Below are 15,569 nucleotides of genomic sequence, written 5' to 3'. Positions count from 1 at the left end.
GGGAAAACCCCTAACAGAGGAGTCTGCGGTCTTAAGAGTGTTTACAGGGGTCAGCCGCCTACATTCCCATGAAAAGCCCACCCCAACTGGGACTCCCAGCCTCCAGGACAAAGCCTGCTCTAGGAACGGCTTGGGGGAGTTCTCAGGCCTGTGCTACGGGCAGGTCAGACTGGATGGTTCCAATGACCCCTCTGGCTTTGGAATCCATGGATCTCAGTAGGATCCTGAGCTTACAGCCGGGGGCACTGAGCAACACTCCAGTCACAATGGGCGCTTGCTGGCAGGGTGAAGGGATCCCAGCTTGAGGGGGCAGCCTGGGGGAAAGGCACCTTGAGTTTCTACTGAGGCTGAACAGATGGGTTCTGGCTCCGGGCTGACCTGGATTCATTTCACCAGCCTGTAAATTCCCCTCGGAGGACACAAAGGCCCTTCCACAGCATTCCAAGCCGCGAGTGTTGGAATACCCACCCGCCCCAACTGCCTCCTATTTCAGAGGCACTTGCTACCCACCAGCCTGGCTAAGAACGTTTTACGGCTCAGAACCTTCACCCAGGGACCGACCCCCAGCCATAAGCCAGGGTCTCCTTCCTCGTGCAGCTGCCGAGCCACACGCTTCCTAGCTCCCTGGGACGTACTTTACTGCCATTGCCCCTGCAGTGAGGTCTCTGGAGTTCTCCAAGCAGCCTCCGCCCCGGGCTGGTTCTCACCTGCAGTGGATGACTATGGGCCCTGCATCGGGGGGCGTGGTAGCCTTCACTCTGCGGATGAAGGCCAAGAGCCCAGTGGCGTGGTAAGGCACCCCGTGTTCGGGCCACGACGTGAAGTGGAACTGCTTCACCTCGTGCCTTGCCGAGTAGCCCCTCTGCAAAGGAAGCGGAGGGCAGGGTGAGGCTGGAGGCATGCAGGAGGCAGAAGCCAAAGGCCTGGAGACCCAGGGCAATGGAGACCCAGGCTAACTGCAGCTGTCACTGGATTCCAGACAGCAGCAGATGCACCACGTCAGTGATCACCAGTTCGCGGCTGCAGGCTCTGATGGCTCACATGCGGGAGGTTTGAGGCAGGCACCTCCTCGGCCCTGCCCCTGGTAGGGCCTTCCCCTTGGTTTCAGTGTGGGGTGGGGGACATGCTGTGAGGCCAGGCGGCCAGGCCGAGTCGCTGCCCGAGGCAGTGAGCCAGAGTGTGCACCCGCTGGCAGGGAGGCTGATCACAGCCACGCCCCCCTCCCGGCTGTGACGCTCTCCTTCCCTTGCTCCAGGTCCTGCCCCCCCCTCCGCCCCGCGCCCTGCTCTTCAAACACCCTCCCCTCCCAAATCTTGGACACGGAGCATCCTCAGCACCCCTGGGCAGCCAGGGTCCTGGGGTCACTGGGTCACAGCAGGACAAGCTTCCGCCTGGTGGGCAGCACTGCCCCCTCACTTCAGCCCAGCAATGACGATTGAGCAAGCGAGCCACCACCCAGGCCCACAGCACTCCAAAGACAGGCCCTGCCATGGTATCATGCCAGGAGCCCCTCACCTGCCAGGGCTCCCCTCCCCACCACCAAGGCTGCCTTTGCTGGGGGGTACAAGGACAGCAGCACTTTACCATCCAGTTAGTGCAAGGTGAAGTTCCTCTGGCTGTGTATGTGAATACGCCTTTCGCCCCGGCCGTGGAATCAGATTCCCGGGGATCAGCCTGCCTGGGCACTGCCAAGTACGCTGTCACTTAGGCACACACACGGGTTCTGTAATGCTCCATCTCTGTCCCTTGGGCAGCTGTTTACACCTTGCCAGGGCGAGCTTAGGGGGACTGGGTTAGGGGTCTGGGTCTAGGGGAGATGAAGTTCAGGGCTGGGAGTTAGGGGTTCAGTGTCAGTGTCAGGGTGCTAACATGCTACTCAGTGAGAATGGGGATAGTTTACACACACGGGTTCCTGGTGTAAATTGAGGGGAGAATCTTGCCCCATGTCTCCAGTGCCCCCTTTCAGGATACAAGTTCACATTTCTGCATGGGCCCCATGGATCACCCAGCCTAGCGATGAGCTAAGAAGCAATTGCGAAGGCCTGTGTGCTGGCAGGGTCATGGACAGATAGTCCAGGTACCCTACAGCTGCATGGTCTCAGCTCTTTTCCCATCAGCAGTGGTGGGGTTAAACACAGACCGACCCTTTGGCAGAGACCTCTGGGGCACCACGGAACAGCCTGGTACTGAAAGGCCTCGTTCCCAGGGTGCGGTTGGGCACCGAGCTCCTACCGGAACAGTCATTTCATCTTCCTGGAGCTGAGGGGGCCCGTCACACCGCTTAGGGCCCAAGGTACCAGCCCTCCCATGATTTCCATGACACCGGCACTGGCGGGTGGAAACAATCGTTCATTCCCGCTGCAGTTCCACGGGCTCATGCTGGCATGAGAGCAGTCCTGCCGGCCTGGCTGGAGAACGCCTCCTACCTGCCTGATGGCCACAGGGCATGGCTGGAGGGGCACAGAGAGCCTCACTCGGAGGCTTGGGTGCCACTGAGGCACAGGGAATGCCCTGAACAGCAACACACAGCAGTCTTCCCAAGGGGGAGATGGAGCCAATGGAGGAAGAGGCTCCCCAGGGCGGGGCGGGGTGGGAGGCATAGCCCAGGGTAGCGCACTCGAAGGAGTGAGGACCTTAGGGGTGTTCCTTATGGAGCTGACCCCCAAGCCCGTTGGAGTCAACAGGAGTCTGTCCATTGTCTGAACTAGGCTTTGCTTCAGGCTCCTGGTGAACAACTAACTGACCAACCCCAGCATCCCGGGCCAAATTCTGCCTCATGTACCCCTGTGTAATCCAGAGTGACTCCAGAGAAGCCAGTGCCGGTTCACACAGCTGTATATGAGGAGACGGTTTCCTTGTGGGCTCCAGATGCACATGCATGGCGGTAGCTCACTGTATGCCAGACCGGGGCGTTCCCTGGCCCTCAGCAGCTGCAGAGGGCTTGTGGGTTTGTTGCTGGCAGCATCCCCTTCCCTGGAGAGCACAAGGGACTGGCCCATATGAGTCTCAGTGCAACCTGCCCCGGGATAGGCCACTTCCCACATCCCCAGGGATGAAGCCTGAGCAGCCCAATGCAGGAGCTTACCCTCTCCAGGGCGAAGGTCCGGACAGCGTATTCCGCCAGCATCTCCGATTTGACCAGGCTGATTTTGATGTCTCCGTACATCTCGGTGTCGTCCGGCCAGTACTTGGAACACTTCACCTGCCACAAGCAAACAGACCAGGCTGTAGCACTGCAGGAGGATGGGCCCTAGCAGACCCGAAGCTGTCAGGGAGAGGAAGGGAACTGGCCCCTTACCCTTCCCACCTCCACCAGCTTGGTGATCATCACGATGCTGGAACAGTGCTCCTGCCACACCATGCGCCAGAAGTCGTACACCATTTCCTGCTTGGGGCCTGAAGGATGCAGAGGAAAAGAACAGAGCCCCAGTAAAGGAAAGCACTCTCCTTAGATCCCAGCAATGCCTCCCCCGAGATCAGAGCCCCAATGCGCTTGACCAAGAGCAGTCCTGGCTCCCCCGTTCACTTCTTTAGTAAACAAAACCCCTTGGGAGTCTGAGGCTAAAATCTCCCCTCAGTGAAATGGAACCTTCCCCGCCTGGCAGCACCCTCCTTTGTTACTGCAGGAGGCATGTGAGCAGGGCGCCGGTCACTCTGGCTGGCTACGGCAGCGCCCCGGGTGTGCACCCAGGCTTGTTACTGTAGGATTTCCTACACTCCATGGGGTTGCATGCAGGGATATTTCCCCTTGCCAGGCTACTTGTGAGTGTTGGAATTGCACGTTCTGCCTTTCTACCGCAGAGGTAGGCTGTGGACGCTGGTTTGTTGTGGTAGGGTTGCTTGCACTCCGTGGGGTTGCATGCAGGTCTGACATGGGCGCTAGGACTGTGACCTGTGTAATTGTAGGGCTGCTCCGGAGCTCTGAAAACTCCTTGAGAAGTGCAGGGCTGGTCGTGGTAACGGACATGAACTCTGGAACCCTTTGATCTGAGCCCAGTCCTGAGAGACTCTGAAGTGCCGTGTGGGGATGAAGGGGTTAAGAGGCCCTGGCCAATGAGAATGGAACCCCCTGTCTCAGAGAAGCCATTTGAATCAGATCCAGGAGCTGTCTCCACTTTGGGACAGAGCCAAAGGCCCCTGAAGTCAACCGGAGTCTTTCCATTCCCTTTAATGTGCTTTGGCTCAGCCCGCAGCATGGCGGTGCCCGTCTGGCCTTCAAAGCCCTGGGCAAGAACAGGCTGTGCACCAGGATCACTCATGAGGGAATCTCCGTTGTCTGGCTTGGTGCTAGTGTGCTGGGATCACTTTCCGGGCTCCAGCCCAACCTGCACTACGCCCTGATTTCATCGCCTGCCTAACGCGTTCCAAGCCAACGCCAGGAGGGCAAAGCTGCAGCACTGGAGCCCCGCGCATGGTCTGCCCAACGGCCCGGGGAGAGATGGAGAAGGCGACGCACCTTGAGTGGCTATGAAGTGGTTGGATCTGTGGTAACCCTGCAAGGGAAGAAAATTCTGTTACACCTCTAAGGAAGGAGACCTGGGCAAGACACAGCTGACGAGCCATCCTCCCTGGGGGCTGCCACGGAGCCCGTTCCCGCTGAGCAGCCCGATGGCCAGCTCACCAGAGCACTGGCCATGGAGAGAGGGTAATGCCCCGGCACGACCTGGCAGCGCTGTGCATCCCCAGGCAGGGGAAGACCCAGGTGGGGTTTCCCTGTAGCGAGAGCTCCAAACCCCATCCTCCGAACATGGGTACTTGTACCGGGAAAAGGAAGCCAAAGTCTTGCTCGGACTCTCCTGGTACCTGGCAATGCCGGGCGGGAGAGGCCAGGAGGAGGTGAGTCAGTAGGATGTCTGACCGGCGTGCCATGCCCAGGACAATCTAATGATGCCTTTCTCTAAGGGGTGCTCCGAGCCCCAGACACACCCTTCCTTACAGCCCGGAAAGTCCTGCACAGGGTGCTGGCCAATGAGGAGACTAGGCTAACGCCACGGAGGGAGACAAGGGCTTTCTGACCTCAGTCCCTAGGGTCTGTCTACACGAGGGGCTGACGTGTGGTGCCCAGCTTGAGCAGACACACACGTGCACTTTAAAACCAGTAGCGGAGTCGTGGCAGCGCAGCCGCGACAGCGAAGGCACGGGCTGGTTGTCCCGACTCCTCGCCCGTGCCCACCGTTGCCAGCTAACAACTATCTCTAGCATCCTGCCTGGTGAGAGTGAATAAATCTGTCTTGCACCCGGAGCACCAAGCGGGGATGTAGCCATAGGCACGTAGGCTGGGTGGGACCTTGAAAGACCATCAAGACCGCCCCCTACAAAGAAGAAGGGTTAAATCTCTACCTACGCCTGCTCTCCCCTGCCCCCACCCCAGGTGTTTGGCACATGGGCGTGACCCGTGGGAATTCGTCTCTTGGTAGCGAGGGGGTGGGCAGCCTCCCTTCTCCTGCAGGGAGTGGGGAGAAGGGAGAGGAACGAGAAAGAATGAGGAGGAACGGAAAGGGGGCAAAAGGGAGAGGGAGCAGCCAGGACCCAGAAGGGGGAGCAACAGACAATCAGAGGAGAGGGCAGGCATGGGAAAAATGGCAGGGTGAGGAGGAAGAGTCTAAGGGGGGAACAAGCCCCCATAAAGGGGGGGAGGAGAGAGAATTGTCCAAGATCCTTGGCGCAGACTCTGTGACCCCCTCCACCCACCTCTCGACTCACCCAGCCCCTTCCCGGGCCTTTCTCTCTGCAGCCAGCTGTGGCCACAGCACGGAAGCCAGAGATACATGCGGAGGCAGGTGTCTGTCAGAGGCCCCCTGCTCACACAAGCAGCGCTGCCGAACATTTGAAGGCTGCAGGTATTGACACTGTGAGAGCCTTGTTAATATCACCATCCCAGCAGCCATGGGCCGGTTCACTCTCCTCCTTTATCCAAGCCAGGCCATTCCCTGCAAGCCTTGCTAACTGCCTCGGAAAGCTCAGCCCAAACAGCAGAGCAAAGCTTAACAAGCCCAATCACAGCGCAGCAGGGCTCCGGCTGCAGGCGAGGAATGTGCAATTTCAGCAGGGTTTGTTTCCAGGCGGGGGCGCGTCGGGAGCAGAGCGGCAGACTTGACCGTGCTTTAATAATGCAATTGCTGGAGATCAATAAGGAAATAAAAAACACAAACCCCTCTGAGGGCAGCCAGACTGATGGGCAGCCGTACGGATAGATCAGAAACCACCGTGATCTGGCTGCAGAAGGAGGGCGCTGAGCTGAACACCTGCCATCCTGACTCATTAATGCTCAGGCCCCTTGCAGCTGCTCGGGGCTGTAAAGAGCCTTGTTTGCGTGGGGGAGATTGAGATAGGATGGGCTGAACTCCAGGAGCCCAGAGGTCCCTGCTAGTCCTATGTGGACACTCTCATTCCAGCGCTGACTCATTGGATCCAAGGCTAGAACGGGCCATCGGGACCACCTAGCCTGGCCCCCTGCGAGACCCAGGCTGGAGAGCTGCCAGCACAGAGCCTCAGGAAAACGTCCCAGCTTGATTTTTAAATGAGCGGCTTCCTTTGAAGCATTTGTTTAAACTGCCTGGCTACGTCTACATTGGCACCCCTTTCGGAAAAGGGATGCTAATGTAGCACTTTGGGATAGGCAAATCCGCGGGGGTTTAAATATCCCCCGCGGTATTTGCATTAACATGGCTGCCGCTTTTTTCCGGCTTGGGGAAAAGCCCGAGAAAAGCGCCAGTCTAGACGTTATTCTCCGGAAAATAAAGCCTTTTCCGGAGCATTTCTTATTCCTACTTTCAAGCCGGAAAAAAGCCTCCCAGCACTGGCCTGGCTTGAAGTCACACCGAGAAACCCTGCCCTCGTGAACAGCTCTCCGTGCCAATGACAATCCAGTCCTCTGTGCCCTGCTGCCATTGCTGGGCCTGATTGCCCCGGCACTACGGCCACTTTACTCCAGTTGGCCCGAGTAAAGGTACCTCCCAGTGGGGGCACGGGCGATTCGTGTGCACCCCGAGGTCCCTTGGCATTGCCACAGCGGTGCAGGGAGTGCCGAGGAGGATCAGACACGGGCGAAGGTATCCTCACAACCCTGCTTGTGGCAGCGAAGGGCCTTCCTGGCCCTGCAGATGAGGACCTGAGAGAGAGACGATGGGGCAGCGACCTGGCCCAGGGCACATAAGGCATCTCTGGCAGAGGCAGGACTTGACCCCAGACTTCTGAGGGGTAGCTAGTGCCATCTAACAAGCACCTGCTTGGAAGGGAGTCCCCAGTTAGTGTCTTGGAAGGAGCACAGGACGGGGGAAGAGAGGAGAGGGATACAGGTACTTACTTCTCGGTTTATCCGAATCTTAATGATCCCAACCAGGCACAGGGTGAAAAGAAAAAGAGATCAGAGGAGGCAGATTAGTAAGGGCCAGTCCGAGAGACAGATCAGAACATGGCCGGGGGCAGGAGGGGAAGCGGGTAGCAGACCACAGACAGCAGAGACAGGGAGCAGCACTATGGGGGACTTGGCCTTGCTGCTGTGACCCCGTTGGATCAGCTGGGCAGAATCAAGCAATGAGGAGGGCCCATCCCCTTAAACCTCAGGCAGGTGTGGGGAGGGGCCTTGGCTCTGGTTAGATGAGAGCTTGCCAAGGAAGATGTGTGTGAGCCCCCAGACTTCGCCAGGCTCTCCCACCCCAGCCGAGAGCTGAGCAGTGCTGGCAGGCTCAGGGGACCCTGCAGCACCTCACAGAATCACCAGCGCCCGAGGCCTCAGGCTGAATTCCCAAGCACACAATGGAAGGATCAATCTGGCACCAACCATGAAAACTTCCCCCACTGTCCTGCCATGCACCCCACCCTGATTATTCCAGGCCCAGGCATCCCCTGCCCTGTCTGTGCCGAGACTGACCACTGGACACCCCCATCACCCGGCCTGGGCGCCCCTCCCCGCCCTGCTTGTGCCCTCAGACTGACCACTGGACACCCCCATCACCCGGCCTGGGCGCCCCTCCCCGCCCTGCTTGTGCCCTCAGCCTGACCACTGGACACCCCCATCACCCGGCCTGGGCGCCCCTCCCCGCCCTGCTTGTGCCCTCAGCCTGACCACTGGACACCCCCATCATCCGGCCTGGGCGCCCCTCCCCCGCTGCCTGTGTCCTCAGCCTGACCACTGGACACCCGCATCAACTGGCCTGGGGGTCCCTCCCCGCCCTGCCTGTGCCCTCAGCCTGACCACTGGACACCCCCATCACCCGGCCTAGGCGCCCCTCCCCCCCGCCTGTGTCCTCAGCCTGACCACTGGACACCCCCATCACCCGGCCTAGGCGCCCCTCCCCCCCTGCCTGTGTCCTCAGCCTGACCACTGGACACCCCCATCACCCGGCCTAGGCGCCCCTCCCCCCCTGCCTGTGTCCTCAGCCTGACCACTGGACACCCCCATCACCCGGCCTAGGCGCCCCTCTCCCCCTGCCTGTGTCCTCAGCCTGACCACTGGACACCCCCATCATCCGGCCTGGGCGCCCCTCTCCCCCTGCCTGTGTCCTCAGCCTGACCACTGGACACCCGCATCAACTGGCCTGGGCGCCCCTCCCCGCCCTGCCTGTGCCCTCAGCTTGACCACTGGCTCCCCCCAGGCCTGTCTCTGCTGTTCCATTTCTGGTGCCCGCCGCACGAGGAGAGACCTTGGTCCACTGAGATGGGGAGGAAATACCGTGGAAGAAAGAGGGAATGAGAGGGAGCGAGGAAGAGCAGGAGAGAGGGAGGAGCTGGGGGAGGAGTCCTTGGGACACTGAGGCAGGAACAGCGAGGGCCAAACAGCACAAGGAGGGCAGGCTGGGCCCTGTCATGCAGGGGCAGGGTTGAGACAGACAAACTCTCTGCCGCACTCCAGACATGCCTCCGAGGGGAACCCGCCTCCCTCCATGCACTTGCTGGACTTTTGGACCTTCCCGTGCAGCACACGCGTGGATACCACCGATCCCCATGCTGCCCCGCCTGTCCTCCCGGGAGCACGTGGCAGGGCCCCGGGTACTCACATCGATGTAGTTGGCATTGATATAATCTGAGTTGGGGTCCCCCAGCAGCGGGTGCAGCTTGACTCGATGCCGGTCGTCTGGAGAGCAAGTCAGACAAAGACACTGGGATGGTGCAGAAAGGGGGCAGCCTGGGAACAAGGGGCCGGGGCGCCCTGCGCTGCCCAGCACGGCTCTCAGTGCCCTGGCTAGTGCTCCCCGCGGTGGCAGGCTCCTTATCAGAGACTCTGGGATGCCTCTCACTCCTGATCTGCAGCCCCCTGCGACTCCAGTCCTGCCTCCACAGCCCCCCACCGCCACGGGTGACCCACAGCCCCACTGCTCTTCTAGTCCTGTCCTCTTCCCTGCCCACAGCAATGCCTCAGCTCCTGACTCGGTCTCTTGCTGTGCCAGTCCTGCCGTCACCCCACCCGCATCCGTGCCCCGCACGCCTGGCCCAGAGCCCCACTGGTCTATTCCAGGGCCGCTCATGAGCAGAGAACCACTGATCATAATGTCAAACTTCCCAAGATCAGAGCAGGTGGCAGGAGCCTGGATACCAGGGGAGCTGTGTGCGGGGCAGCAAAGAACCACACGTGGCTCCTGAATTGCAGGCTGAGTATCAGGGCACAAGCCTGCGAGGTGAGGAGCAGCCCACCGCCCACCCTGCCAGGGTCTCGCCCCTTGAGCGAATGCTCCGTCCAGGGGCCAGCGCGCAAAGGAGCCCGCTGGAGAGGAAGAGCTCCCGTTAGAGGGAAGAGCTCCCTTTGGGCACAGCGGCGCCAGCCTATGGGGAAAAGGGCGAGGCCCACTCAGAGATCCACACGTCTAAATCCATGGCTGAGTTAGCATCGTGTTTCCCACGCCCAGGGCTGTACCTGAGGCTCCCGCGAACAGCAGAGAAAGCAAGGAGGAGACCGGGAGTGGGTTGGTGTAAATCAGCATGTCCTGGGTTAGCCCCAAACTCAACCTGGCCTCATGTCTATCCCAAATAAATCGTCCTGAACCTCGAATTTCCCACAGGTGCATTCAATTTTCCTTGTAGGAAAGCACCTCCCCCCGCCCATGGCTTTGGGGTTTGCAAGGGAGAGTCATGCTTGGAAGAGGCTGCACTGGTACATCGCACCAAGCCTCAGCTCGCTGGCGGGGCAAGGCAGTGCTTCTCTGCTATGCGATCTCTGGCCCCTGGGAACAGTGGCATTGCCACGGCAGCTGCAGGGCCGGAAACGCGACTCTCTGCCGAGGTCTGCACAGCCGTGGCTCTGGCAGAAACGGCTCTCTCGTGCTTCGCTTCGGCCTCCCGCTGCACGTTGCCTTCCGATTTCCGATTCCAGAAAGCAGTCTGGAATCCACCACACAAAAGGAAAGTTGTGCTGGGCTGTACCCACTCTGAGAACACGACCGAGCATACGTGGCTCCCAAAGGGATGCCAGAGCCTGCAGCAAGCGGAAATCGGCAGCGGGGAGTTTGTGCTGTGGTGCCAAAAATAGCCGGAGACATTCGGCTTCCAACTGGCACTTGGACCCATCCCCCACCCCACGCTCTGGCGTCTACACAACTGCTTTTAGCGCCACAGCGGAGGGGAGCCAGCAGCCCAGGCTCTGTGACTCGCTGCGGCGGGTTTCCGCTTGCCGCACAGCCTAGGGATAGGACAGTCCCGACAACCATTTCAAGGCCTGGTCCCAGGCTGACTGACGCCAGGGCAGCACTTGTCATGGATTCCCTTTGGCACTGACCTGGGTCTGCCTGAGGCTCGAGTTGGGCCAGCCTCTTCCCAGGGTGGGGCTGAGGGGGGGCTGAGTTCCCCCTTGCCACAAGGCCACGCTCCAGCTCCTCCCTGTGCCCTTGAGGCCATGCCTCTGGCCAGGCCTGAAGCTGGAGCCAAGCAGTAGTAAAACTCAGCCAGGGAGCGCTGGCCATTGTGGGGTGCTCTGGAGTCCCAGACCCCTAATATGCCTTGGGTCAGGGACCCAGGCCAGCCTGGCCGGGGTGGGGCTTCTGGGGGAGAGGAGCTGAGGATGGGGCTACATAGGCCTTTTGCCTACTGTAGACATGCCCTGACTGTCAGGTGTAGGGACCTGGCCATAGGAGCAGCTGCAGGAGTAAAGCGCAAGGACCAGGAATCCATAACACTAAGGGTTAGTACAGCGCCTCGCCCCACAGGGCCCAGCCTGCCCGTAACCTAGTGGGGTTTCTCACAGCATAGGAGGCAGTGCAGCCCCAGCCCGAGCCAGACCCAAGCACAGAATGAACGGACACCGTCCCTTAGCCAAAGCGCCCCAGCACAGGCCCCCCTGCTGCACTCCGCAGCCCTGCGCAGTCGCTCTGCTCCTTCTCCCTATGAATTGGAGGGATTTTACTCTGCAGGGAAGCTGCCCCACCCCCACCCCCAATCCTGGCTGGACTCGCTGCAGCTATGCTGCTCCACAGCCAGCCACTCTCCAAAGCTTTGCCAGGGCATCTCCTGCCTGACCCGGATCGCCCCCATCAGAATGTAAAATCCCAATGAACCAGTTAACTGGTTAAACCGCTCCAGTCTGATGACAGCAGTCCCCATCCCCATCCAGCTGGCTTCTGGCTCCCGGCTCCCGGCTCCCGGCTCCTGGCTCCCGGCCCCAGTGCTGGGGCAGTCCTCCACCCATGGCAGGCAAAGTGAGGCTTAACGAGTAAGCAGCTAACTATTCCCCATTCACCTCCCTACACCTTGTTATTCCAGACATGCTCCGAAAGGCAAACCTGCCAGTGCCTCACAGCCTTCCAGTTCCAGGCCTGCCCCACTGCCCATCAGTCATGAGCTACTACCTACCCGCTCCCCACCCCCACCCATCTCTGCCTGTGCACCGCCTCAGTGATGTGCAGCAACCTGTGCTGTTCCTGCTAGGCAGAGAAGGAAACACGAGTGAGGCCCTACAAGGGATGGAATGAAACCAGCAACCACGATGAGACCCGGGGCAAAGCATAAGCAGGGTTGTGGAGTGAAGAGGCCAGCACCTGAAGCCACAAGCACGTCAACTTTCTGCACCTGCGTCCCCTGGGCATTCTGAGGAGTCTGGGCAGAGGTTTCAAAGCAGTCAGGCAGATTTTTCTGTTCTTTTTAAAGCCTTTGTCTCAGGCACTTACAGGTTGGCATGTGATCCTGTCTCCCTTTGGTCTTGTCTTTCTTCTTGGATGCATCCCAGCCTTCAAAGAAACTCTAAAGAAAGCAGAAAAGTCTATTATCTATCCAAGGGATAGATACGTGGGATTCCCTCTGACAGCCCCTGCAGCAAATGCCCTATCACGCTGCTCCAGATGTTGCGGTCGGGCACAGTATCCATTGCAGTTTCATCCAGCACTCTGACAGAGGAGTGAGGCGGAGGGGCAGACACATAGATGGCTTTGTTGGCGCTTTCCCAGTTGCTGATCAGGGGAACCCGCACCCAACGAGCTAAATGTCCAGAACATCAAAGGGTCCCAAAACAGAAACTTTCAGGCTCATTGTGATGCGATGCTGAGTTGCAAGGTCACATCACACCCGAGGGAAGCCATTCCCCAGCTTCACAACCCTGCACCAGCCAGTGACTGAGCTGAGTCAGCAAGTCAGTTTGAGCAAGTCAGTGTTACCTCCGTTTTCCCATTTGCAAAATGGGGCTAAACTCTGCCTTTGAGTCATAGGATACGTCTGCACAGCAGGACTAAAGCCCAGGTAAGCTACGCAATTTCAGCTATGTCAATTGCATAGCTTACGTTAAAATAGCTTCTTTGGCCTTTTGGCGCTGTCTACACAGCAAGAAGTCCAAGGTAGAGCACTCTTCCTCCACCTTCCCGTATTCCTTGTCAAATGAGGCTTACAGGAGTCGTAGTAAAAAGTCCTCCAGCTCATCAGTATTTCAAAATAACTGCTTGTAGTGTAGATGTGGACTATGTTATTTGGGAATAACACTGCCGTGTAGATGTATCCATAGAGTGGAAGGCCAGAAAGGCCCACCGGTCTGCCATCAGCACCTACACACTAAACCCAACAACTGAAATCAGACCAAGAATTACAGCCCACAGGGACTATTATGTGCCACAGGCAGAGAACGGGGGGCACTGAGGTGACCTATGCCGGAGGCCCTGCCAATAGCAAGGAAATAACATTTGAGCCCAGATACCTGTGACAAGTGACACCCCCCAACACACTGCAGAGAAAGGCGAACCCTCCCCCCTCCTCTGAGGTCACTAGCAATCTGACCTGGGAAGAAATTCCTGCCCACCCCAGAGTCCCTGAGTGCACGAACAAGAGCCAGCGGCCAAGCACCTGAGAGAGACAATGCACAGACCCACTGAGAGCCCTGGCCCAGCCCTGCTCTCTGTCCCATCTCTAGACACAGAGAAATGACTGGTTCAAGGCACTGCCTCCTGACACTTCCTACAGTGCGTGTAGCAGGGCTGATGTCCCAGTTCCTTGATGTCCCACAGGCCTGGCTATTGAAATGCTCCAGCACTATCAGGACCAAAATCCACGAGCCTTGGCTTTCAATACGCTTCTCTAGCCAGGGACCATACGCATGCACGTCCGCATGTGCACACGCACGCACACACGGGTACATTTGGAGCTTCTGTGTGCCAGATACACATTTCAGTTGCATCCCAAAAACACTCAAATTCAGATAACCACAAATTGCTTATTTCTCCAGGTCTTTCCTTACATTTGTTCTCCCCCTTGATCAGACGGGTGTGTAATAACAGCAACATTCATGGATCAGAATAAAAGGCAGAAAGTGGAAGGAAATTACATGTTTTCTCCCCGCCCATAATATCAAAGTGCTTTTCAAATGATTAGTTTTAAGCCCATATAGCAGTTTTTCAGGCAGACCTAAAGATTATAACTAACCATGGTTTGTCCAATACATAAAGGAGGGGGCGAAAAGGTTCTTGCACTTGAAAAAAGTGAACATTAAACAGTAATTGCACTGGGGTATTTCAATAGCCAGGCCTGTGGGACATCAAGGAATTGGGAAATCAGCCCTGTGACACGCACTGTAGGAAATGTCAGAAAGCAGATCGCGCTGCAGCCTAAGAAGGCAGGGACGGAAGCATTAACGACGCTGGGGGCATACGCGCTCTGCATGGACACGTGGCCGAGGCTGGCCTGCTGCGGCGCAATGGAGCAGAGTGGGTCTCTGGGACAGGGCAAGAGGGCAGGAGAAAGGAGCACCCAGCATGACAACGAAGGGCAAATCAGATATTGGCCCTGAAGCCAGCCATGCTGGGCAAGGACAGAGCCCAACGGTATTTAGGCGCCTACCTCCCAGGGGAGTTAGGCCCCTAGATATCCTTGAGGATGTGCTCCCTGGTGCTTCACGCCCGACTTCAAACCCCCGGTGTTCAGATGAGTGCGCTTCCTGCAGAAATACCCCAGCATGACACGGACCTGTGACCCGCCCTCCCTTGGCTACATCGGGGTGGGCACGGGAAGCTGGTACAGGCAAAGGGGATGAAAGCACAGGGTAGCAGACAGGATTCCCCTGCAACCCCCAGCTCTTACCTCATACTCTTGCTTGAAGCCATAGCCCTCTGCTGTCTTCATCTGGTTGATGTGCTGGAGGAGGTCGGCCACTCGGACAGCAGGGTGGAGCTGCCCAGTGTGGTACGGGGAGCCTTTGCGCCCGCACTGGCGCCGGGGAGAGCCTCCGAGCAAGCTGCTGGACTCGTTCACCGCACTGCTGCGCTGATCGCCTGGGAGCCATGTGGGGAACGGGCACAGGAGTAGGTCAGAAAGCCCCACAGCAGGTTGAGGTGCTGGGCTAAGCAGTGTTAGGCTGGGCTGGTACTCAGATAGGAGACCCCAGATGCTCCGCGTGCTGCAGGGGGTGACAGACTTTGGAAGGACACAGCACAAGCCCAGTGGCCAGTGCAGAGGGGCTGGCATTAAAACTACCATTGTAATACTTCAGCACAGCCTAGCAAAGGGAAAACAAAACCTTGTTAATAAACAAGTGCTTTGATGAGGGGAAAACTGTGTTCTGGAGCAATCGTGAGATTTCTAAGGCCAGAAAGCTCCTTTAACATCTAGCCAGAGCACAACACGAGCAAAAGCCGTTGGCCTGTCATTTCTGTGTGAAGCCTGCACCTTGTCCGGGAGCTAGAGCCGATCTCTCAGAAAAGTACCCGGTCCTGTCTCAAGGACTGATGGGACTGAGAACCTGCCACACTCTGAGGTAAGTAGTTCCAGTGGTTAGATTGTCTTCACAGCTGAAACTGTGTCTTAGTTCTAGTCTTGATGTCATAGAATCATAGAATCATAGGACTGGAAGGGACCTCGAGAGGTCATCGAGCCCAGCCCCCCGCCCTCAAGGCGGGACCAAGCTCCGTCTACACCATCCCTGACAGATGTCTATCTAACCTGTTCTTAAATATCTCCAGAGAGGGAGATTCCACCACCTCCCTTGGCAATTTATTCCAATATTTGACCACCCTGACAGTTAGGAATTTTTTCCTAATGTCCAATCTAAACCTCCCCTGCACTTTAAGCCCATTACTCCTTGTCCTGTCCTCAGAAACCAAGAGGAACAAATTTTCTCCTTCCTCCTTGTGACACCCTTTTAGATATTTGAAAACCGCTATCATGTC

General features: G+C 58.0%; 1 protein-coding gene across 3 annotated transcripts in view; it reads right to left on the bottom strand.

The window, feature by feature from the left end:
- PTPRU (protein tyrosine phosphatase receptor type U) overlaps nucleotides 1-15,569 on the bottom strand; it is a 270,209-nt gene that overhangs the window by 36,590 nt on the left and 218,050 nt on the right. For 2 of the 3 annotated variants that reach the window (XM_006112017.5, XM_089773413.1), the window contains 8 exons: nucleotides 14,485-14,675; nucleotides 12,096-12,168; nucleotides 9,000-9,076; nucleotides 7,307-7,324; nucleotides 4,457-4,493; nucleotides 3,299-3,396; nucleotides 3,086-3,202; nucleotides 708-862 (listed from right to left, as the gene is read on the bottom strand). In XM_006112017.5, coding sequence (XP_006112079.2) covers nucleotides 708-862; nucleotides 3,086-3,202; nucleotides 3,299-3,396; nucleotides 4,457-4,493; nucleotides 7,307-7,324; nucleotides 9,000-9,076; nucleotides 12,096-12,168; nucleotides 14,485-14,675 — 766 coding nt within the window. The remainder of the gene's footprint in view (nucleotides 1-707; nucleotides 863-3,085; nucleotides 3,203-3,298; nucleotides 3,397-4,456; nucleotides 4,494-7,306; nucleotides 7,325-8,999; nucleotides 9,077-12,095; nucleotides 12,169-14,484; nucleotides 14,676-15,569) is intronic. The other variant, XM_006112018.5, reaches the window with a different exon arrangement.

The sequence above is a fragment of the Pelodiscus sinensis genome, chromosome 26, assembly GCF_052426305.1.
Source record: "Pelodiscus sinensis isolate ZL-2025 chromosome 26, ASM5242630v1, whole genome shotgun sequence".
NCBI classification, from domain to species: domain Eukaryota; kingdom Metazoa; phylum Chordata; order Testudines; family Trionychidae; genus Pelodiscus; species Pelodiscus sinensis.
This window is presented reverse-complemented; position numbering and strand designations above follow the sequence as displayed.